Source organism: Dendropsophus ebraccatus, chromosome 1 (genome assembly GCF_027789765.1).
Source record: "Dendropsophus ebraccatus isolate aDenEbr1 chromosome 1, aDenEbr1.pat, whole genome shotgun sequence".
Classification (NCBI taxonomy): Eukaryota; Metazoa; Chordata; class Amphibia; order Anura; family Hylidae; genus Dendropsophus; species Dendropsophus ebraccatus.
The window spans coordinates 10,472,494-10,497,555 of NC_091454.1; the positions used below are offsets into that span (position 1 = coordinate 10,472,494).

At 45.8% G+C, this 25,062-nt stretch overlaps 2 protein-coding genes across 10 annotated transcripts in view; both read right to left on the bottom strand.

Moving 5' to 3' along the window:
* Positions 1-25,062, bottom strand: part of CNOT4 (CCR4-NOT transcription complex subunit 4) — a 51,726-nt gene that overhangs the window by 6,305 nt on the left and 20,359 nt on the right. For 3 of the 9 annotated variants that reach the window (XM_069966855.1, XM_069966845.1, XM_069966882.1), the window contains exons 6-12: positions 21,476-21,601; positions 14,598-14,731; positions 12,520-12,675; positions 11,016-11,081; positions 8,864-8,921; positions 7,669-7,918; positions 3,085-3,576 (exon numbers count right to left, since the gene is read on the bottom strand). In XM_069966855.1, the coding sequence (XP_069822956.1) occupies positions 3,085-3,576; positions 7,669-7,918; positions 8,864-8,921; positions 11,016-11,081; positions 12,520-12,675; positions 14,598-14,731; positions 21,476-21,601 (1,282 nt within the window). The remainder of the gene's footprint in view (positions 1-3,084; positions 3,577-7,668; positions 7,919-8,863; positions 8,922-11,015; positions 11,082-12,519; positions 12,676-14,597; positions 14,732-21,475; positions 21,602-25,062) is intronic. The other 6 variants (XM_069966904.1, XM_069966922.1, XM_069966893.1 and 3 more) reach the window with 4 other exon arrangements.
* The window catches only part of MTPN (myotrophin), a 230,721-nt gene continuing 209,801 nt past the window's right edge, over positions 4,143-25,062 (bottom strand). The window contains exon 5 of the transcript XR_011362640.1: positions 4,143-4,152. The gene's annotated coding sequence lies outside the window, so the exon portion shown is untranslated. The remainder of the gene's footprint in view (positions 4,153-25,062) is intronic.

Sequence of the window (25,062 nt, forward strand, 5' to 3'; positions counted from 1 at the left end):
GGTGCCCGACAATTATAGGTCCAAACCTATATCAACGATCAGCCGCTGACAACGATCGTCGGCTGATCGTTGTGTTTACTACTCAGAGCGATAATTGGCCAGATAGGGCTGACTATCGCTCCGTGTAAAAAGCCCTTACGCGAACAAACAGTGAGCGGGAAGAAGCAGGGAGCTGCCCGGACAATCCTTAGATCCCAATGAAGTCTGTGGCGGTCGACACCACGATAAGCGGCAGATCATCGATGTCATGATCGGGCAGTTTCGACATGTTGAAAAACGACGGTTAGCCAACATTGTGCATGTCGGCTCATCGTGGTCTTTCAACTTGCGCCATTACACCAAAAGATTATCAGTCAAGTATGGCCGATCATCATTTGGTGTAATAGGGTCTTAAGTTTGAATGCAAATCTCACAAACCATCCTTCGACTAGCTTGGGGCCTCATTAGATGGCCCGATCCAGTGTGTAAATGAGAGCTGATCTTTTTGACTGGCACTTGTTTGCACAGTTTTCAGTTGTAAGGCCAGGCTTTTATCGGCAGTCGGCAGCACATCTATTGCGTCAGGAGATGTGGCCTTGATTTTTCCCTCGTCATTACACTGACTTATAGGGCCACTTAATATGGTGGTTTTGGTGGTTTCCCTACAGAAGCCACCCATTGGCTGGGTCCTTCCCGGCAGGTTTCAGGCTAGTCCTGTGTTACGAGACTCCACGCGCTCTTTTTTTGGCATATTTGTATATCCCAGGGAGCAATGCACCTAGGATTTCACTGAGCGATTTAACCATTTAACTTTAGCCGGTCTCCCTGAGATCAGTTATCTGTTTCCTGAAAGGAGATGTGCGGATGATTTGTCAGCAGGTTATAACGGCCGGATTGGCTGATCACTAACCCTCCTACACAGCGCTATATCTACCTCCTCAGCTTATCATTAAGGGCCCTATTACACTTTGGGTAACTAAGCTGAATAGACCAATATCGACCTGTGCGATAAGGCTAGGGATCACTTGATTGGCCATCCCGACCTGGTGAAAAGCCAAGCCATCGGCCATATCACTGAGGTTGATTCAGTTCTAGAAGACCTCAGTGTCATACTAGACTGGGGGAAAAAAAAAAAAGGTTTTGGCCATATCCTGTTTCCAAGTGCTCAACTCGTAAATGTTCGGCACTCCATTTATTACGGGAACAACTGTGTCTTCTCAATCAGCGTGGGTCTTAGTGGCCAGACCACCATTGATCAGCTTGTTACCCCGTATGTTATTGATAGGGGATAGGCTGAGATGGGAATACCCCTTTAATTTCTCAACCAGTACAATTAGAGTCTGAATACAGTTGGGACATCATTAATGGGCACACTGTGTAAGGTGCCGCCCAAGAAGTCCATGACTTCTTGGTTGTGGGCCAACGACTGATAATGGGCGTTCCTGCCTGCAGATAATTGGCCGGTGTAAAAGGACAGCGCCAGATACTGGATTCTGTATATCACTGTCTATTGTTCATGAGTGACCTTCCAGTTTCTGTCAAGTGCAACCATTAAAAGGTCATCGAGAACATAGGAGGAAATTCTTCTCAGTCCTTTATAAATCGTTGACGCTACCGAAGATTGAGGACTGAAACCTTTGCTTAGAATACTGGAACCTTGCGCTGGATCCCGATTTACACCTTTAAAGTATTTCATAAAAAAAAATATATATATATATATAGTTGCATACACCTATCATCTGACATCGGTAAGGACAACCAATCTGAACGATACACTGTGTATAACGGGGGAAGAACACAACATTTTTCACCGTTTTAGGAAAGTAGCCGAAAGTAAGGCACATCAAGCCTTAACCCTTCTGGGCGAGGTAAGGGTCGCCATATTTATAGCCACAAAGCTTTCTGGGGCCATTTATAACCAAGCTGTAGGAAGAACGTTACACAGATCAGTCATTACAGTAAAGTCCATTATGTACGTCCCTCCTTGCGCCATCGAAACAGCTCTGACCTATTGAGGATACCTCTAAAGGTGTCCAGCGTTCGTACGATGGGACCTTGATGTTGGGCTATTAAGATCAGTGTCTTTTCCAGCAAAAATTTTATTGGCAAAAAGTAATGGCCGGGGAAGGGGTGGAAATAGAGGCTGCCGGTCACTTACCTTCCCGGTTCCAGCGCCGGGTCCTGGATCACGCCACCCCATTCTCCTGTCCAGCCGCCTCTTGCTGGTCTGAGCCGCGGCTTCAGACGTGGCGTCTCAAGAAAGCTCGGCTATTCAGTGGCCGAGGCAGGACTCCGCTATGACGGCAGAGCTGCCTTGAGACGTCACGTCTGAAGCCACAGCTAAGACCAGGAAGCGACCGCGGGGCGAAAGAACTGGACGGCGCAATCCGGGACCCGGCGCTGCAACCGTGACTGGCGGCCTCTATTTGGTATTATTCAGGCACTGTATGGTGGTGTCAGAGTTACTGTATGACGATACTTAGTAAAGAGCATGGTAGCGTTGTTGAGTTACTCTATGGCGCTACAGGGTTATCCAGTAACTGGAAAAACTATTAAATATCAAGACGGTGGCATTGTTAAGGTCAATATGTGGTGATATTATATTGTAACAGTACAGAGTACCCTGTATGTCACAATGGGGGGCATGAAGATCACTGACCACAGGGCTGGACACCAGAGCTGCAAATAGCACTTACACTTATCAATCATACCACTATTACTTCTTTGGCATGAAACCTGAAGATACATGACAGTCTTACGATAGGTCGTCACTGGCTGTCCTTTCTTAAAGCCCCTTTGGTGGGTACTAACCACTACATGCTATGAACGATTCCGGAATCCCGAAATTCTGGAGAGGTTATTCCCTATATCTTTATAGGTTTTAATGTTATGGCTGATCAGTGCAAAGTTGAAGGTGGACTTTTTTTTTTGCATTTTTGAGGATAATATAAGCTGGGGTCTCTATATTATTCAAGAACGCCGAAGAACCCAATACCAACCACACCAGTCGGACATCAAATCTGGAACGGCTTAAATCCAATGTATTGTCGTATTGTCAACATTCCACAACAATCCCCCGTAATCGATGATTCTGGTGCAACCTACCTGAAATGGGAATCCCTCCTAGGCCTGTGTTGTGTTGAGAGGGGTGACTCAAGTCCATGAAATTACTGTTGGATGTCGGGTTTGCTGTGTGGTTCAAGTGCATGATGTTATTGCGCGGAAAGGCCATCCACGGATACCGTGCTGCCTGGCCCGGGAAACTGAACGAGTTATAAACTGCTCTGTGTTGAAAGGGTGGGAACCGCTGTGGCAAGACGGGAAAGGTGCTAGAGATAGAGTTGGCATTGGTGACTGTGGTGGGGTGGAGGAAGCCAGAACCTGGCCCTTTGGCAGTAGTGTGAGGAGAAGGGTTCTGAAGAGACGTGGGGGACAACGCAGGCTGGTCCTGAACAGAAAGTTCTTTCTCGATCAAGTCTGCTAAGGCTTTGCGGGTGATATCAAAGGGATCAAAACCTAGGTCGTCCTCTTGCTGTTTAGAAGAGCCAAAGCCAAATGCTGCTTGCCAGTCCGTAGATGAGGAGACCGGGATAGTTTCTGAGGAAAGACAGTAAAACACGTGTAAGTACATGTAACGTCTAACACAGCAGCTCACCAAAGAGTACAGAGATCCGGCATGGTAACCTGTCAGCAGCGCTTAAAAGTTATGGACTCCTTACTTTGCTTTCATCCTCATTAACTATTTCCTACTGCACAGTCTGTGCAACTCCCTCACCTAGCTGGCTGTCCTGCTGCTTCTCCTAATAAAGCAGACTGGTTTATATTAAAAATTAGCTTAATAGCTTCCTACTATTCTAATGAGGTAGAGGCTGAACAATTCCTTCACTTAAATGGTTATCCTGCACAGAATTAAAGGGGTTATCCAGCGTTTGAAAAAACATGGGCACTTTCTTCAAAAGACAGCATGACTTCAGTCCAGGTGTGGTTTGCAATTATGCTCCGTTCACTTCAATTAAACAGAGTTGCAAAACCTACGCTCGAATTGGAAACAATAGTCAATTTTGGAAGAAAGTCGCCTTGTTTTTCCAAGGCTGGATAACCCCTTTAAGCCACTCTAGCCTAGTCTCATTAAGATTTTACTATAACTTTGCTGTTGTACAGTCTGTGAAACTTCTTCACCTAGCTGTCTTGCTGCTATATATATATATATATACACACACATACACATATATATATATATATATATATATATATATATATATATATATATATATATATATATATATACACACATACACATATATATATATATATATATACACACACACATACACAGTTAGGGCCAGATATATTGTGGACAGTGACACAATTTTCGCGAGTTGGGCTCTGCATGCCCCCGCATTGGATTTGAAATAAAACCTCTACAACAGAATTCAAGTGCAGATTGTAACGTTTATTTTGAAGGGTTTAACAAAAATATCTGATAGAAAATGCAGGAATTGTGCACATTTCTTTACAAACACTCCACATTTCAGGAGCTCAAAAGTAATTGGACAAATGAACATAACCCAAACAAAATATATATTTTTTTCAATATTTTGTTGCGAATCCTTTGGAGACGATCACTGCCTTAAGTCTGGAACCCATGGACATCACCAAACACTGGGTTTCCTCCTTCCTAATGCTTTGCCAGGCCTTTACAGCCGCAGCCTTCAGGTCTTGCTTGTTTGTGGGTCTTTCCGTCTTAAGTCTGGATTTGAGCAAGTGAAATGCATGCTCAATTGGGTTAAGATCTGGTGACTTGGCCATTGCAGAATGTTCCACTTTTTTGCACTCATGAACTCCTGGGTAGCTTTGGCTGTATGCTTGGGGTCATTGTCCATCTGTACTATGAAGCGCCGTCCCATCAACTTTGCAGCATTTGGCTGAATCTGGGCTGAAAGCATATCCCGGTACACCTCAGAATTCATCCGGCTACCCTTGTCTGCTGTTGTCATCAATAAACACAAGTGACCCAGTGCCATTGAAAGCCATGCATGCCCATGCCATCACGTTGCCTCCACCATGTGTTACAGAGGATGTGGTGTGCCTTGGATCATGGGCCGTTCCCTTTCTTCTCCAAACCTTTTTCTTCCCATCATTCTGGTACAGGTTGATCTTTGTCTCATCTGTCCATAGAATACTTTTCCAGAACTGAGCTGGCTTCTTGAGGTGTTTTTCGGCAAATGTAACTCTGGCCTGTCTATTTTTGGAATTGTCGAGATGGTTTGCATCTAGATGAGAACCCTTTGTATTTACTTTCATGGAGTCTTCTCTTTACTGTTGACTTAGACACAGATCCACCTACTTCCCTGAGAGTCTTCTGGACTTCAGTTGATGTTGTGAACGGGTTCTTCTTCACCAAAGTATGCGGCCATCATCCACCACTGTTGTCTTCCGTGGACGCCCAGGCCTTTTTGACTTCCCAAGCTCACCAGTCAATTCCTTTTTTCTCAGAATGTACCCGACTGTTGATTTTGCTCCTCCAAGCATGTCTGCTATCTCTCATGTCTGCTATCTCTCTGATGGATCTTTTTTTTTTTTTTCAGCCTCAGGATGTTCTGCTTCACCTCAATTGAGAGTTCCTGTGACTGCATGTTGTCTGGTCACAGCAACAGCTTCCAAATGCAAAACCACACACCTGGAATCAAGCCCAGACCTCTTACCTACTTCATTGATTACAGGTTAACGAGGGAGACGCCTTCAGAGTTAATTGCAGCCCTTAGAGTCCATTGTCCAATTACTTTTGGTCCCTTGAAAAAGAGGAGGCTATGCATTACAGAGCTATGATTCCTACACCCTTTCTCCGATTTGGATGTGGAAACTCTCATATTGCAGCTGGGAGTGTGCACTTTCAGCCCATATTATATATATAATTGTATTTCTGAACATGTTTTTGTAAACAGCTAAAACAACAAAACTTGTGTCACTGTCCAAATATTTCTGGCCCTAACTGTATGTATATATATATATATATATATATATATATATATATATATATATATATATATATATATAGATAGATAGATAGATAGATAATCCCTATGTGTCTGACATAGATCAGAAGATATCCTGCTTCCAGCTCTATTATTGTTACTTCTGTGTGTATTAAGCAAATAAGCAATGATAGAGCTGGAAGCGGGATACCTTCTGATCTATGGCAGATGCATTAGAATAATCAGCTAGTTGAAGGTATTGCACAGCCACTACCTCTTGAAAATAGTAGGAAAGTATTAAAGCGGCCAGTGAACCTGCTGATATCCGCCAGCCGCTTATTACCTTAGGATTGCAGGGCTGTTCTTCCCATGTCTGTCCGTTCCGGTGCTTTTTGATAATTTCCCATATGCTAATCCACGGGTTGGGAGCATTTTGGGCGTTGCCCATCCGCCCAGCCCACTATGCATATTCATATATGCATAGTTAGGCCGCTTGTTACAGGCAGCTTCCTGCACATGGGCGGTAACAAGCGGCCTAACTATGCATCTATGAACATGCATAGTGGGAGGGCCGGGAGGGGGCAGGGTAGATGGGCCGAGTGGGTACTCTGGGGGGACAGAGAATGCCCAAAGTTCTCCAAACCCGTGAATTAGCATATGAGCAATCATCAAAAAACGCCACTATACTGAAACAGACAGAGATAGAAAGAACAGCCCTGCAATCCTAAGGTAAAGAACGTCTGGCTGATATCAGCAGGTTCACTGGCCTAAACCTAGTGCCGCTTTAAGCAAATTAACAATGTAGATAGGAGCAATAATTGAATAATTTAGCCAATAATTTATCTGATGTATAACTAAAGCGGCAGGACAGCCAGCTAAGTGAAGGCATTGCACAGACTGTGCAGCAGCGATATGATGAGACTAGATTACCTGAACTCTGTGTGTGCCAATCTAGTCTCATGTTGCATAGTGCTTGCAACTTCTTCACATAGCTGGCTGTCCTGCTGCTGTTACCAAAGATCGGACAGAACACTGCTCCAGACTTTCATTTAGTTGCTTACTAATTGCTAACAGACTTCATTTATTAAGAAAATTCTTTTAATGTTTCTGAGACCACAGAAACCTTCAGCTAGCTGGCTATCCTGCAGTTTCTGACGCAGATCAGAAGGCACCTTCCTCCTGGCTGTATTATTGTTCTTGCTTACCAAACTTAAAGGGGTAGTTAAAAAAATTTATTTCAAATCAACTGGTCCCAGCGAGTGCTTTGTAATTCATTTCTATTTAAAAATCTCCAGTCTTCCAGTACTAATAAGCTGCTGTATGTCCTGCAGGAAGTGGTGTATTCTCTCCAGCCTGACAGAGTGCTCTCTGCTGCCACCTCTGTCCATGTCAGGAACTGTCCAGATCAGGAGAGTTTTTTTTATGGAGATTTGCTGCTGCTCTGGACAGTTCCTGACATAGACAGAGGTGGCAGCAGAGAGCACTGTGTCAGACTGGAAGGAATATACCCCTTTGTGCAGGGCATACAGCAGCTGATAAGTACGTAAGACTGGAAACTTTTTAATAGTAGTAAATTAACAATTTCTTGCACTTGCTGGAACCAATTGATTTTAAAGAATACTAATTGTGAACTACTCCTTTAAGCAACCTCATTGATGCTGTAACAGTCTATCAAGTTTTTTTTTTTAGTTAGAAATGTGGACATAGCAGGTACCTGATGTGAAGAGACTTTGAGGTTCTGGAGCTGTGGGCCATTCACTGGATGTCTGTGGGGAACTGGGGAATGTGGGGAGACCGCTTGGGATGGGGTTAGGGTGCCTAAAGTTGTCCGAGAAAAGAGACTGTGATTCTGTCATGGCGTCCTCGAAAGGAGACCTTGCGCTGTGATTGGCTGAACTGATGGGGACAGTGGGGTTGGGTTTTGATAAACCTGGCGGAGGCGACGGGGTGTCGCTTGGTAATATCTGTGGAGGAAAACAAAACGTGAAAGTCAAATCAGATGCATTCCAGAAATATCCTGTAGCGTATATAGCGCCAACATACTCTGTAGCCCTGTACAGCTTGATTGTTGGTCACATCACCACCCAGTCCTCTATTGGGGCACACAATCTAATCCCGTCCTACACGTCATAGGATTCTAACCCGGGGCCCCAGTGCTGCAGAACACTTTATGGTCAGAGGGACCCTGAACAATCTTATGAATGAAGGATTGCAGCATTGCTTTACGGCTGCCGCCCCTTCACCCCTCATCCACTGTGCATAGAACTGCATCCAGCCCCATTCATCTGGATAGAGTTCTGCTGCTCTCCGCATGCACAGTGGTCGGCCAAGTGACGCTGTTGTGCAGGGAAAAACTATATAAGGGCTCCGGCTCTTTGAGTTCTTATTTCCTAGCGACTAAAACGTTAACACTAAAACAATAAAATTAAAAAGATATTCTGATCTATCATGCAATGAAATCCTTGTTCCCAGGCATAGAACATTCTAACATTCCTTGCCCTCGTGATCATTTCCATGCCCCCCCCTAACGCAGCTCCAGTCCGAGCCAGCTTGGCTCACCCCAGTCCTGGCCCAGCGTGGGCCAAAAAAAAGGAATTGTTTAAAAATGTGATCTTTGGAGAATGGGTAGGTCTGCTTATGAAGGGGGAGCTTCCATAGACTATTAAAAAGCTGCCTAGATGGGAGGGGGAATCTTCTTACAGGAATGGTCGTCTTGGAAGGTATTTGGACTTTTTATCTGGGCGGTCGCAGGATGTTCGCTCTGCTACACAGAGAGGAAAGGGTGCGATAGTAAGACACGTGTTTAGTCTCATTATAGTGATCCTCTCAACGCCCCCGTATAGGATCAGAGGCGTACAGACGTCCATGGAGGGGTGATAGGCCCCTGTGTACCAGCCGTCACTACTCACCTGTTGTAAGTTATCGCCGTTCCCTATACTCAATGACTCTGATGATTTGTCGACAGAACTGAAAGGAGGAAAAAAAAAAAAACAAAAAAACAACAAGGTTATAAATTACAGGTTATGATCCCTGGACGGGCAGACGTCATCCTGGTGATATATAACATGTATACAGCACAGGAGACACAGTATATGAGCGGATACTCCGGGACAGAGGACTAAACAGTGATATCAATACACCTACACAATAAAGTATGGAAGTACCTGTCACTAAAAACAAGTTTGCATATTCTGACAGTGGCCGATATATCTGGTCAATTAGCTAGATATTTTCTTAATGGAAATAAAAAAAAAAAAAGCTGTGTGAAATTCACAGTTATAACATTGGCCACTAGGTGTCACCATTGTCAATGAATGAACGTCAATAATTACAGCAATTTAGACGGGTGACAAGTCAGAGAGGGAGAGTCAAAGCTCTGCGCCCATGTGCAAATTTACTCTAAGAACCCTAATCCACCGGACGATTATCGTTCAGATTATCGTCAAATCGTTCGAGTCTAAACGATAATCGTTCAGTTTAAATGCAGTTAACGATTAACGACCGAACGAGAAATCGTTCGTAAAAGGTTCGCATTGAATAAGACATCGTTCGGTTGTTTGCAATAGATTCGAACGCAATAGCGAATAAATAGCGAAGAAAAACGATCGCAATTACGATCATAAGTAACGATTATCGTTTCATGGAAATGACTGAACGTTTTCAGGTCTTTCGCAATAGCGGTCGTTTGAGATCGTTAACGATTATGCAAACGATAATCGTCCGGTGGAATAGGGCCCTAATTCATGGTTTAAAAAAAAAAAACCAAAAAAAAAATTGCGTCATTTTCGACCTGGGTTTTGCAGTAAAAATGTCCCTTCCAGGCCACCATCTGAACTGCTGTAATTATTGACAACAGGCAGCGGAGCTCAAAATGGTGACACGTTATAACTTTGAATTTCACACAGATTTATTTATTTTTTTTTACACTCAAATATACTAGATATCGATGGCGCTACCAGAACACGCACCATGCTACCAATACAACAAAGAGAAAAAAAAAATAAAAAAACACCAACACACGGCAAACAGCCACATGTTCTTATTCACCGACTAGTAAAATCAGGCATGGAAAATGCTCCCAATAAATCCCTTTAATCCAGAAATTCTGATAATCTACCGCCTGGAGGTCCCCATAAATGTGACAGATACATTGTTAGGGGAAAAACACTGACACGGTATATGCTAGAGATGAGCCATGGTATGGAGGGTAAGAGATGAGATGTGTAAGGTATCAGATTTGTCCCCATCCCCTCCATCTTTTTAGGAGCATCAGACTGTCACCGAGTGTAGGGTTAGACGCTAGCAAGGTCTATAGGGATGTCGTACAAGATGGAAGTGATAAACATGCAGTGCCCTGATGCTACGAGAGTACTGGTCATGGCACCTTATACTACTGGGTTAGTCTCCAAAAAAATAAAATAAAAATTTAGCTGATTGAATGCTCATTGCTTACGAACAGCGCCATGCTTTTTGCAGTGGCCATGTTAGGTATTACAGCTCAAGAGGCGGGAATAACTTCCCAAAATGACTTCTATTTACCCAGTTACAATAAAATGTAACGTATCATACTGGTTTTATTGCAACTGGGTAAATTGAGGTCTTCAGTTTTGGGGTTTGCAGCTAGGTTCCATTGAAATGCATGGAGCTGAATTGTAATATCGCCCTCAACCTGAGGACAAGGGTGGTGCTGTTTATACAGGTAGCTGTGTCATGACATCCTAGCTAACTCCTTTAACTTGGAATCCACCCTCCCCCAACTACAAGACAGACTCTTATTAGTATTCTATAGTATATAACACCAGACGTGACCACTACCTATGTGTGGCACTATGTCTGACAAACACTAAAGGGGAAGTGGTGCTCAGCGGAACTCAATCAGCTGGTCGGTGGAAATGCTAAGAACTTGATCCCCCCCCCCCCTTACCCAAATTCTGATATCTATATTCCAAAGTGCCAGACACCAGATGACCTTTAATCCCTTTAAGCCGACATCTTGCCTCAGATTAAGACTTCAGATCCAAGGAAGAAAAAAAGAATAAAAATAAGAATAGGTCTACGTACCTTATATCGTCCTCTATGACCCTGCCAAATTTGGAAACATTATGCTCTGTCGCATCCCAAAACAGCCTAAAAATTTGTGAAAAACAGGATTTTTTAAGCGGAAAGGTATAAAAAAAAAAAAAAAAAAGAAGAAGAAGAGTCAGGTGGAATGGAGGGGGGGGGGTAAAATAATAAAAGCAAAAAAACTAGATTGATGGAGGGATCTACATCAAGGGTAAAGAAGGTAGAAAGTCATGAAAAAATAAAAATCTATCAATCTATGGTCATTGGTCAATGTCACAGTCAAATCTTCATACGGGAGATGCCACTTGAAACGGAGAGGACAGCTTTTGAAGTTGGATGCCAGGCACAGTATCTATCCTACATAACCCTGGCTCTGCACTGTGAAAGCTCTTCAGATCTACTAGTTTAACCCTTTGTAGGCTGCCATATGTACTGCTATAGGCCCGGACTATGACTGTCCCAAATGCTTTAGCTCATACTGCTGGGATTTCCAGAGATCACTTCCTTTTCTTGCAAGGAGACCACGGTTAAGTCGCCTAGAGATTCGGCTGATAGAGATAATAGGAGTTGATCCCGGACGAGCCCCCATTACTTAAAGGAGAAGTCCGGTGAAAATTTTTATTTAAGTATTGTACTGCCCCCCAAAAGTTATACAAATCCCCAATATACACTTATTACGGGAAATGCTTATAAAGTGCTTTATTCCCTGCACTTACTACTGCATCAAGGCTTCACTTCCTGGGTAACATGGTGATGTCACTTCCTGGGTAACATGGGGATGTCACTTCCTGGGTAACATGGGGATGTCACTTCCTGGGTAACATGGGGATGTCACTTCCTGGATAACATGGGGACGTCACTTCCTGGATAACATGGGGATGTCACGACCCGACTCCCAGAGCTGTGTGGGCTGTGGCTGCTGGAGAGGATGATGGCAGGGGGATGCTCAGTGTCCCTCCAGTGCCCTGTGTCCCTCAGTGTCCCTCTGCCATCATCCTCTCCAGCAGCCACAGCCCGCACAGCTCTGGGAGTCAGTTCATGACATCACCATGTTATCCAGGAAGTGACATCACCATGTTATCCAGGAAGTGGCATCACCATGTTATCCAGGAAGTGACGTCACCATGTTACCCAGGAAGTGACATCACCATGTTATCCAGGAAGTGAAGCCTTGATGCAGTAGTAAGTGCAGGATAAAAGCCCTTTATAAGAATTTCCTGTAATAAGTGTATATTGGGGATTTGTATAACTTTTGGGGGGCAATACAATACTTTAATAAAAATTTTCACCAGACTTCTCCTTTAAACAGGTTGTCCCCTTTGAAACATAGGGAAAGAGCAGTAGAGTCATTGAGTGTGTGGAATGGGGTCACATGGAACAGGTGGGACAAGACAAGATGGAAGACGACCAGGAGACGAAGACAACAAACTGAAGGGTGAGTGAAGGGGAGGAAGGGTATAAGAAAAGTGAACCACCCGAAAGGAAGCGGTAGCTCAATTACCCAAAGTCTGAGTCTGGCCCGTCTGGAGTCAAGTGATCTGGATCTAAGCCATTGTCTAATATAGGAGGCGATTTTCTGTGTTCCAGTGTTAAACCATTGCTGGATCTGCTCGAGCTCTGTAAGGATGGCCAGGCGTCTTTGTTATTACTGTTGGGTCTAAAAAAAATTAAAACAGGGAAAAAAAAAAAAAAGATACAAAAACAGGAAAGAAAAAAAAAAAGCGATAAAGAAATTAAACTAGAAAGCGCAAAAATAAAACAAAAACACAACAGTGAAATTCTATGCGGGAAGAAGGGAAAACAGAATGAAAAGTCGTAGCGAGTCTCCGAGGTCAAGAACTGGGGGGCACTCAGGAGAGCGACTGTCCGGATACACAATAAGGCTGAAATACTCTGTGCTGCTGTGCCACTGGTGCTGTACTATCTATACACACTCAGTTTAGGTACTTTACTTAAGTATCAGGCGGCGGATTATCAGAAATTCTGGATTAGCGGATAGTAGCAACATTTTTAAGGTTAGAAACATAAATATCACAAAATGTAACTAATAGAAACCAATTTAAGTGTACGTACCGTCCCTTTAAAAAAATAAATAAATATATATATATATATATATTTATATTAGTTGGTAAAACATTGGGTAGTTGGTAAAACATTGGGAGGTTGTGTATGTATGCACCATACTACTACATATTGGCTGCACTTAAAGGGGGACTCCATTTTTACACAAGAGGTATTTCTAGTATACAAAAGTGCCCCACCCCTTCCGTTCAGAGACCTGAACTCAGTTTTTCTTGTGTCCCTTATATCAGAGAGCAGTGCATCATGGCAGCTGAGCTGTTCGATGATATGACATGACAAACACATTCTGAGAAGAACCCGGCAAACTTTGACCAACACTTCGTACGTGAATGAAGACAAAAAGTATATACAAAGTTTCATATATATATATATATATATATATATATATATATATATATGGGAAATATTGAGGTGTCAAATGGGTTGTCAGCGAGCTGTGCATGACACATGGATTGTGTAAGGCAGGGATGGGGAACCAGCAGATGTTACAAGACTACAATTCCCATCATATGCCTGGACAGCCAAAGCTTTGGCAGCCAGTTGATGGAATACAACTGATGGCCTGCAGATGTCAGTGTGACACCACAAAGCTTAGGGTATTAGTTGATGTAATATCACTAATGGCCTGTAGATGTCAGTGTGATACCACAAAGCTTAGGGTATTAGTTGATGTAATATCACTAATGGCCTGTAGATGTCAGTGTGATATTACATCAACTAATACCCTAAGCTTTGTGGTATCACACTGACATCTACAGGCCATTAGTGATATTACATCAACTTATACCCTAAGCTTTGTGGTATCACTAATGGCCTGTAGATGTCAGTGTGATACCACAAAGCTTAGGGTATTAGTTGATGTAATATCACTAATGGCCTGTAGATGTCAGTGTGATATTACATCAACTAATACCCTAAGCTTTGTGGTATCACACTGACATCTACAGGCCATTAGTGATATTACATCAACTAATACCCTAAGCTTTGTGGTATCACTAATGGCCTGTAGATGTCAGTGTGATACCACAAAGCGTAGGGTATTAGTTGATGTAATATCACTAATGGCCTGCAGATGTCAGTGTGACACCCCAAAGCTTTGGCTATTAGTTGATGTAATCCCACTGATGGCCTGCAGATGTCAGTGTGACACCACAAAGCTTAGGGTATTAGTTGATGTAATATCACTAATGGCCTGTAGATGTCAGTGTGATACCACAAAGCCTAGGGTATTAGTTCATGTAATATCACTAATGGCCTGCAGATGTCAGTGTGACACCACTTTTGGTAGACATCCCACAAGCTGGAAACACAACAAGCGTTATACGTCACTGCTGCCACCTGACTAGTAGAAACCAGGAACCCCCATAACACCACTGACAACCAATGAGATCATGGATGCACAGAGGGGCGCTACAGCTCCGGGTGACGGGCCTCTGTCTCATGACCCGGGCTGATACACACACATGCAGGAGGGCAGTCACGCGGGCAGCTACTTACACATCGTACCTCTGCAGGGGCGTTACTTTGTTTTTGTTCTTGTCAACTGTACCCGTAGACAACTGTAAGAAGTTAGGATTTAGTTTGTAGAGTTCCTGAAGCAACTTCTGTTCATATTCCTGATGTTTACCCGCCTGCAGAGAGAGAAGAGGGGGCAAGGTGGGTAAGCAAAGAGGAGCGGTCACAATGTATCTAAAGAGCACAACATGCTTACAGGCTGCAGATACTGGGGCGCCCTACAGGGGGCGCCCTGTGGGTCACCCAGTGTAATGGAGAAGAGGGTGTGCATTCGGGGCATGTACTGTAAAGACAACCACTGGCACATCCTCCTTCTCTCCATCCCCTGGTGCAGGAGCCGATAACCTGTTACAGTGTGCTGCAGCACTGAAAGGGTTAAAGACCAGGACACAGGACATTTCTACCTCACTGACGAAACCATTGGACCTGCACACCGGCCTCAAAACAGAGGTCGGAGGTCATCAGTGCAGGAGCCGATCAGCCGTAAATGTCCTGCGTTCTGGTCTTCAACCCTATTGGCTAAAGGTTGGTCAGTGAGGAAGAGTTGTCCTGTGCCCTGGTCTTTACATGCGGCAGCACTGTCAGGGTTAAAGGCCTCACATGGTGCAGCACTGTCAGGGTTAAAGGTCTCACATGCGGCAGCACTGTCAGGGTTAAAGGCCTCACATGGTGCAGCACTGTCAGGGTTAAAGGCCTCACATGCGGCAGCACTGTCAGGGTTAAAGGCCTCACATGCGGCAGCACTGTCAGGGTTAAAGGCCTCACATGCGGCAGCACTGTCAGGGTTAAAGGCCTCACATGGTGCAGCACTGTCAGGGTTAAAGGCCTCACATGGTGCAGCACTGTCAGGGTTAAAGGCCTCACATGCGGCAGCACTGTCAGGGTTAAAGGCCTCACATGCGGCAGCACTGTCAGGGTTAAAGGTCTCACATGCTGCAACACTGTCAGGGTTAAAGGTCTCACATGCTGCAACACTGTTAGGGTTAAAGGTCTCACATGCGGCAACACTGTTAGGGTTAAAGGTCTCACATGCGGCAGCACTGTCAGGGTTAAAGGTCTCACATGCTGCAGCACTGTCAGGGTTAAAGGTCTCACATGCTGCAGCACTGTCAGGGTTAAAGGTCTCACATGCTGCAACACTGTCAGGATTAAAGGCCTCACATGCTGCAGCACTGTCAGGGTTAAAGGTCTCACATGCGGCAGCACTGTCAGGGTTAAAGGTCTCACATGCTGCAACACTGTCAGGGTTAAAGGTCTCACATGCTGCAGCACTGTCAGGGTTAAAGGCCTCACATGCGGCAGCACTGTCAGGGTTAAAGGCCTCACATGCTGCAGCACTGTCAGGGTTAAAGGCCTCACATGCGGCAGCACTGTCAGGGTTAAAGGCCTCACATGCGGCAGCACTGTCAGGGTTAAAGGTCTCACATGCGGCAGCACTGTCAGGGTTAAAGGTCTCAGATTTTCCCGGTTACGCTACTGACAGTGCCCGAAAGACGCTAAACCGCGGCCTCAGCGTGTGTTTTGCGTCCTCTCTAGTAACCTTGGCTGCTGGAAGTCTTTTATTCTGGCACACAAGACGGGGAGGGAGCTACGGAGCAGTGCACACCTCTCAGGCTCTGCTAGTAGCGTTACCAGGAAAATCCGGCTACATACATGAGGGATAGCGGCATAGGGGATACTACTTACATGGAAGCACAAAGAGAACCCAACTACTATAAACTGTACTGTACATGCAATGCTCAACACAGCCACTAGGCGGAGAACAGACGCACTTCTGTCTAGTGAAGGTGAATGACTGCATTACCTATATACACAATACATATACACTGCTCATAAAGGGAACACTTTAAGTGTCACTGTTGTATTTATTTTTTATTTTTGCAGAAATCAATAATACAGGCGATTTTAAGAAACTTTGTAATTGGGTTTATTAGGCAAATCTGCCATTATCTGCATACAAAGCCTTTCCCCAGGTCCCCCCTCCTCTCTCATTCACTGCTCATTATCAGGAAATCTCGACTCTTTTACATCAGTCGGGCCCTGTGTAACCTATGGAGAGGGGAGGGGGAGGAGGGAGATTAGTCAGCAGCAGAGAGCAGAGAACAAAGGATTACACAGCGGGACCTGTGTGAAAGCCAGTATTTAGGAGGTCAGAGCTGACTTCAGAGGAGATAGCCTGGTGATGTAGCTGTAAATTAACTCTTTATTTTCCTGTTTTGGTGCCTCCCTTAACCCCTCCCCTCTCCAAAGAAAACCATGAAGACAGGGGGGAGAGCTTCAAACTGCTTTTTCATGATAAAAAATGCATTTTTCGGCTAATAAACCCAATTATAAAGTTTCTTAAAATCACCTGTACTATTGATTTCTGCAAATAAAAAAAATAAATAAATTAAGCGACAGTGACACTTTAAACAAGACAATATAACTCCAAGTAAATCCAACTGTCCCCTTAGGAAGCAGCACTGACCTGTCACCTGCTGCCGCTGTGCAAGCGGAATAAACAGGTGGAAATTATTGGCAATTAGCAGACACAATCAATAAAGGAGGGCCCTGCAGGTGGGGAGCACAGACCTCTTCTCAGCACCTAGGCTTTCTGGCTGATGTTTTGGTCACTTTTGAATGTCGCTGGTGCTTTCACACTTGTGGTAATATGAGACGGATTCTACAACCCATACAAGTGGCTCAGGTAGTGCAGCTCATCCAGGATGGCACATCAATGCGAGCTGTGGCAAGGTGGTTTGCCGTGTCTGTCAGCACAGTGTCCAGAGGCGCTACCAGGAGACGTGGAGGAGGCCGTAGGAGGGCAACACCCCAGCAGCAGGACCGCTACCTCCGCCTTTGTGCAAGGAGGAACAGGAGGTGCACTGCCAGAGCCCTGCACAATGACCTCCAGCAGCCACTAATGTATGTGTGTCTGTACAAACACTTAGAAACCAACTCCATGAGGATGGTATGAGGGCCCGACGTTCACAGATGGGGGTTGTGCTCACCGCCCAACACCGTGCAGGACACTTGGCCTTAACCAGAGATCACCAGGATTGGCAAATTCCCCACTGGCGCCCCCTGTTCTCCTCACAGATGAGAGCAGGTTCACACTGAGCACATGTGACAGACATGATAGAGTCTGGAGACGCCGTGGAGAGCGATCTGCTGCCTGCAACGTCCTTCATGGGGTCAGTAATGGTGTGGGGGGCACAGCCCTCCATGTGCCGCCAGAGGTCGCCTGACTGCCATTAGGTAGCGAGACCCTCAGAGCCCTTGTGAGACCATATGCTGGCGCGGTTGGGGTTCCTCCTAATGCAGGACAATGCTAGACCGCATGTGGCTGGAGTGTGTTAGCAGTTCCTACAAGATGGAGGCAGTGAAGCTATGGACTGGCCGCCCATTCTCCAGACCTAAACCCCATTGAGCACATCGGGGACATCGTGTCTCCTCCATGCACCAGTGTCACGTTGCAGCACAGACTGTCCAGGAGTTGGCGGCTGCTTTAGTCCAAGTCTGGGAGGAGATCCATCAGAAGACCATCAGCCACCTCATCAGGGCCTTGTAGGGAGGCCATACAGACACCTCATCAGGAGCATGCCCAGGTGTTGTAGGGAGGTCATACAGACACCTCATCAGGAGCATGCCCGGGCCTTGTAGGGAGGTCATACAGACACCTCATCAGGAGCATGCCCGAGCCTTGTAGGGAGGTCATACAGACACCTCATCAGGAGCATGCCCGAGCCTTGTAGGGAGGTCATACAGACACCTCATCAGGAGCATGCCCAGGTGTTGTAGGGAGATCATACAGACACCTCATCAGGAGCATGCCCAGGTGTTGTAGGGAGATCATACAGACACCTCATCAGGAGCATGCCCGGGCCTTGTAGGGAGGTCATACAGACACCTCATCAGGAGCATGCCCGGGCCTTGTAGGGAGGCCATACAGACACCTCATCAGGAGAATGCCCAGGTGTTGTAGGGAGGTCATACAGACACCTCATCAGGAGCATGCCCGGGCCTTGTAGGGAGGTCATACAGACACCTCATCAGGAGCATGCCCGGGCCTTGTAGGGAGGTCATACAGACACCTCATCAGGAGCATGCCCGGGCCTTGTAGGGAGGTCATACAGACACCTCATCAGGAGCCTGCACGGGCCTTGTAGGGAGGTCATACAGACACCTCATCAGGAGCATGCCCGGTCCTTGTAGGGAGGTCATACAGACACCTCATCAGGAGCATGCCCGGGCCTTGTAGGGAGGTCATACAGACACCTCATCAGGAGCATGCCCGGGCCTTGTAGAGAGGCCATACAGACACCTCATCAGGAGCATGCCCGGGCCTTGTAGGGAGGTCAGACACCTCATCAGGAGCATGCCCGGGCCTTGTAGGGAGGTCAGACACCTCATCAGGAGCATGCCCAGGTGTTGTAGGGAGATCATACAGACACCTCATCAGGAGCATGCCCGGGTGGTGTAGGAAGATCATACAGACACCTCATCAGGAGCATGCCCGGGCCTTGTAGGGAGGTCATACATACACCTCATCAGGAGCATGCCCGGGTGGTGTAGGGAGATCATACAGACACCTCATCAGGAGCATGCCCGGGCCTTGTAGGGAGGTCATACAGACACCTCATCAGGAGCATGCCCGGGCCTTGTAGGGAGGTCATACAGACACCTCATCAGGAGCATGCCCGGTCCTTGTAGGGAGGTCATACAGACACCTCATCAGGAGCATGCCCGGGCCTTGTAGGGAGTTCATACAGACACCTCATCAGGAGAATGCCCGGGCCTTGTAGGGAGGTCAGACACCTCATCAGGAGCATGCCCGGGCCTTGTAGGGAGGTCAGACACCTCATCAGGAGCATGCCCGGGCCTTGTAGGGAGGTCAGACACCTCATCAGGAGCATGCCCAGGTGTTGTAAGGAGATCATACAGACACCTCATCAGGAGCATGCCCGGGTGGTGTAGGAAGATCATACAGACACCTCATCAGGAGCATGCCCAGGTGTTGTAGGGAGATCATACAGACACCTCATCAGGAGCATGCCCGGGTGGTGTAGGGAGATCATACAGACACCTCATCAGGAGCATGCCCGGGCCTTGTAGGGAGGTCATACAGACACCTCATCAGGAGCATGCCCGGGCCTTGTAGGGAGGTCATACAGACACCTCATCAGGAGCATGCCCGGGCCTTGTAGGGAGGTCATACAGACACCTCATCAGGAGTATGCCCGGGCCTTGTAGGGAGGTCATACAGCCACATTAAACTTTGTACAGAACAAAGTATCAATGAGAAGATTTCATTCATTCATATCTAGGTGGTGTTATTTCAGTGTTCCCTTATTTTTTTGAGCAGTGTATATAGTATTATACAGGTAGGCACTATACATACATATAGTGTATTATACAGGTAAGCACTATACATACATATAGTGTATTATACAGGTAAGCACTATACATACATATAGTGTATTATACAGGTAATTACTATACATACATATAGTGTATTATACAGGTAAGCACTATACATACATATAGTGTATTATACAGGTAGGCACTATACATACATATAGTGTATTATACAGGTAATTACTATACATATAGTGTATTATACAGGTAAGCACTATACATACATATAGTGTATTATACAGGTAAGCACTATACATACATATAGTGTATTATACAGGTAGGCACTATACATACATATAGTGTATTATACAGGTAAGCACTATACATACATATAGTGTATTATACAGGTAAGCACTATACATACATATAGTGTATTATACAGGTAAGCACTATACATACATATAGTGTATTATACAGGTAAGCACTATACATACATATAGTGTATTATACAGGTAAGCACTATACATACATATAGTGTATTATACAGGTAAGCACTATACATACATATAGTGTATTATACAGGTAAGCACTATACATACATATAGTGTATTATACAGGTAAGCACTATACATACATATAGTGTATTATACAGGTAAGCACTATACATACATATAGTGTATTATACAGGTAAGCACTATACATACATATAGTGTATTATACAGGTAAGCACTATACATACATATAGTGTATTATACAGGTAAGCACTATACATACATATAGTGTATTATACAGGTAAGCACTATACATACATATAGTGTATTATACAGGTAAGCACTATACATACATACAGTGTATTATACAGGTAAGCACTATACATACATACATACATATAGTGTATTATACAGGTAAGCACTATACATACATATAGTGTATTATACAGGTAAGCACTATACATACATATAGTGTATTATACAGGTAAGCACTATACATACATATAGTGTATTATACAGGTAAGCACTATACATACATATAGTGTATTATACAGGTAAGTACTATACATGCATATAGTGTATTATACAGGTAATTACTATACATACATACATATAGTGCATTATACAGGTAAGCCGGGTGTGGAGCAGCCTCACCTGCCCTCGTAGTCCTTGCTGTACTGTGATCAGTGCGGCTCTATTGCCCTTATTACCTATAATCAATCACACATCCGCGGCATCTGATCCTGCTCCGCCACTTTGAGAGTCTCCATCAATCATCCCATGTAACTCCACCCCCCCCGCACCCCAATGATCCCAGACATGATGTACAGACAAGGAGCCTCCCTCCTGCAGTCACTTCCAGGATTTTTTTTTCTTCTTCTTAAAGTGACAGCGCCCATTTAGGCTTCATGGTGTTATACTAAGCTCTATGAATGCAGCTCTAACTTCTGCCATACAGAAGGGAGGGGGAGCCATCCATCCTAACAACTGCAGCCTCCGGAGCTGTAATCCCACCGCCGCCCGATCTCTTACCTGCATTTCTTCTTTCGTGAAGCTGGCCGCCTCGTCCCCCAGCTCGTGTAGATACATACAGTCCGGCTTTGGACACTGCATATTCTTTAAGAAGTAGCTGCAGTATTTCGTAGTACCTAAAGATGCCTTCAGGAGGAGAGAGAAGACGTCACAGTTACTAAGAGTGAAGCCTTAAAGGGACCAGTCACCTGGAAAAACTAACATCTTAACACTTAAGAGTCTCCAAAACTACAATTCCCATCATTTCTGGGCAGCCAAAGCTTTAGCTCCGGCCGCCCAGGCATGATGGGAGTTGTAGTTTTGTAACAGCTGGAGGTCCCCGTTTTAAAGGGTCAAATGTTTTTCTAAGCGACAGGGTCCCTTTAAGAGAGACACACCACCCAGAATTTATACTACAAATACGCTGTCCCTTTAAATTGCATTTGTTTTCCGCCCCTTCTATTCCCCACGATTATTAATACGACTGAATAATAACAGTAAACTCCGACCATTCCAAAATAAAAGACGAGAACAAGAAGCAGGAGGAGGGGGGGGATGTGTTCTCGGCTCAGAGACAAAGCCGCGCCGGCCGACATTGTTGGCTGTCGGAAATAATGGCGCAGAACAAGAGCGGGAAGGTGGCAGAGGTAGGGGGCGCTGTGCTCACACTGAGGCGTTACCTCCGCACACACAGCCCATTCTGGGATCCAACTCCCACCCCAGGGAATGGGCGCACAGATCATTACCGCACACTGGGGGGCGCCTCTCTGTACTGCAGGGGCGGCTGTGCAGATCAGGAACGTTTGTAAAAGCTGAAATGAGCGCCATAAAAATACAGCTGGTGCAGGGTCCCTAACCCCTTAAAGGCGTAAAAAAGTTCTCTGAGCCATCCTCTAAGTCAGTGATTTTCAACTAGTGTGCCGCGACACATAGTCGGGTGTGCCGCGGGGAAAGTTCCCCAAACTATGGTGCCCCTGTGAAACAGGAGAAAATAATGGGGGAGAGAAACCTGGGGATGGGGGAGAGAAGTTTGGTGGAGAGAAGTAGGGGGGAGAAGCATGGTGGAGAGAAGCACAGGAGAGAAGTAGGGGGGAGAAGTATGGTGGAGAGAAGCACAGGAGAGAAGTAGGGGGGCGAAGCATGGTGGAGAGAAGCACAGGAGAGAAGTAGGGGGGCGAAGCATGGTGGAGAGAAGCACAGGAGAGAAGTAGGGGGGAGAAGTATGGTGGAGAGAAGCACAGCAGAGAAGTAGGGGGGAGAAGTATGGTGGAGAGAAGTAGGGGGGAGAAGTATGGTGGAGAGAAGCCCAGGGGGGAGAAGTATGGTGGAGAGAAGCACAGGAGAGAAGTAGGGGGGAGAAGTATGGTGGAGAGAAGCCCAGGGGGGAGAAGTATGGTGGAGAGAAGCCCAGGGGGGAGAAGTATGGTGGAGAAAAGCACAGGAGAGAAGTAGGGGGGAGAAGTATGGTGGAGAGAAGCCCAGGGGGGAGAAGTATGGTGGAGAGAAGCACAGGAGAGAAGTAGGGGGGAGAAGTATGGTGGAGAGAAGCACAGGAGAGAAGTAGGGGGGAGAAGTATGGTGGAGAGAAGCACAGGGGGGAGAAGAAAATAGGCCCAGGTTTCACACTGAGTGAGCATAAATACATTTAGAATCTATATTATTAACTATATGTATAATATGTACTGTTTTAGTGCCATTTTGGTTGGTGGTGTGCCCCGGGATTTTTTAAGTATAAAAAGTGTGCCGCGGCTCAAAAAAGGTTGAAAATCACTGCTCTAAGTGATCAAGCTGATTGCTCCTCATCGCTATCTGATCATAGAGAGAACAGTGTGGTCACAGGTACAGCTGCACAGTCCTCTCTATCCCCTCCCTGCACTCATCTCTAAGGGTGCATTTCCACAGAAAAATTATCTGACAGATTATCTGCCAAAGATTTGAAGCCAAAGCCAGGAATGGATTTGAAAAGAGGAAAAATCTCAGGCTTTCCTTTACGACCTGATCTCTGTTTATAATCTGTTTATGGCTTTGGCTTCAAATCTTTGGCAGATAATCTCTCTGTGTAAATGTACCGAAAGATCATTACAGCTCCACAGTCCTCTCTATCCCCTCCCTGCACTCATTTCTAAGATCATAGAGCAGGGGTCCCCAAACTACAGCCCACATGCTGCCCCCAGAGGCTATTTATCCGGCCCCCGTCGCACTTCCACACCGCTGCCTATCCCTACCCTTGCCCCACATCCACGCCGCCGTCATCCCCGGGCGGGGCGGGGTGGGGTGTTGATGTGCAACGGACCGCAGATCCCGAAGCAGTGCGAGATGTCGGCCCTGCAGCCTATCTCCTCGGCACCACACGGACCCCCCGCCCCAGATGTAACCTGGAAATGATCTCTGAGGGATCCTCCGGCAGGGGCGGTGATGACGTCGCTGCACCTGCTGGAGGATCCCTCCTGCGACTGACCAGCTGAAGAGGAGAGAGGAGGCCAGGAGAGACGAAGACAGTATTAGGTGAGTATAATTATTTTTTTTGTAGCAATGCAGTGGGACATTATAACTATACGGGGGACATTGCAGGGGGACAATATAACTATACGGGGACATTGCGGGGGGACAATATAACTATACGGGGGACATTGCAGGGGGACAATATAACTATACGGGGGACACTGCAGGGGGACAATATAACTATACGGGGGACACTGCAGGGGGACAATATAACTATACGAGGGAAACTACTACTATACGGGGCACATTGCAGGGGGACAATATAACTATACGGGGGACATTGCAGGGGGACAATATAACTATACGGGGGACATTGCAGGGGGACAATATAACTATACGGGGGACACTACTACTATACGGGGGACATTGCAGGGGGACACTACAACTATACGGGGGGACATTGCAGGGGGACAATATAAAACTATACGGGGGACATTGCAGGGGGACATTACTACTATACGGGGGACAATGCAGGGGGACAATATAACTATACGGGGGACATTGCAAGGGGACAATATAACTATACGGGGGACATTGCAGGGGGACAATATAACTATACGGGGGACATTGCAGGGGGACAATATAACTATACGGGGGACATTGCAGGGGGACAATATAACTATACGGGGGACATTGCAGGGGACAATATAACTATACGGGGGGACATTATTACTATATGGGGGACATTATAAAACTATACGGGGGACATTGCGGGGGGACGCTATTACTATACGGGGGACAATATAACTATATGGGGACATTACTACTATGTAGAGAGCCCAACAGGGAGCATTATTACTATACGAGGGACAATGCAGGGACACATTATTAGTATATAGAGGACAAGGCATGGGACATTATTACTATATGGGAGCACAGCAGGGGATCCTATATACAGGGGGTAACCCACATACCTGCTTGAGTATGTGCTTGAGTTGCTCGAGGGGGTGAATGTGAAGTGGGGGGAGGGATGCTTTTACTTTGGGGGGTGGGGGTTGTGGCATTTTGCACTGGGATTTTTTTATAGTCCGGCCCTCCGATGGTCTTAGGGACAGTGAACTGGCCCCCTGTGTAAAAAGTTTGGGGACCCCTGTCAGAGAGAGAGC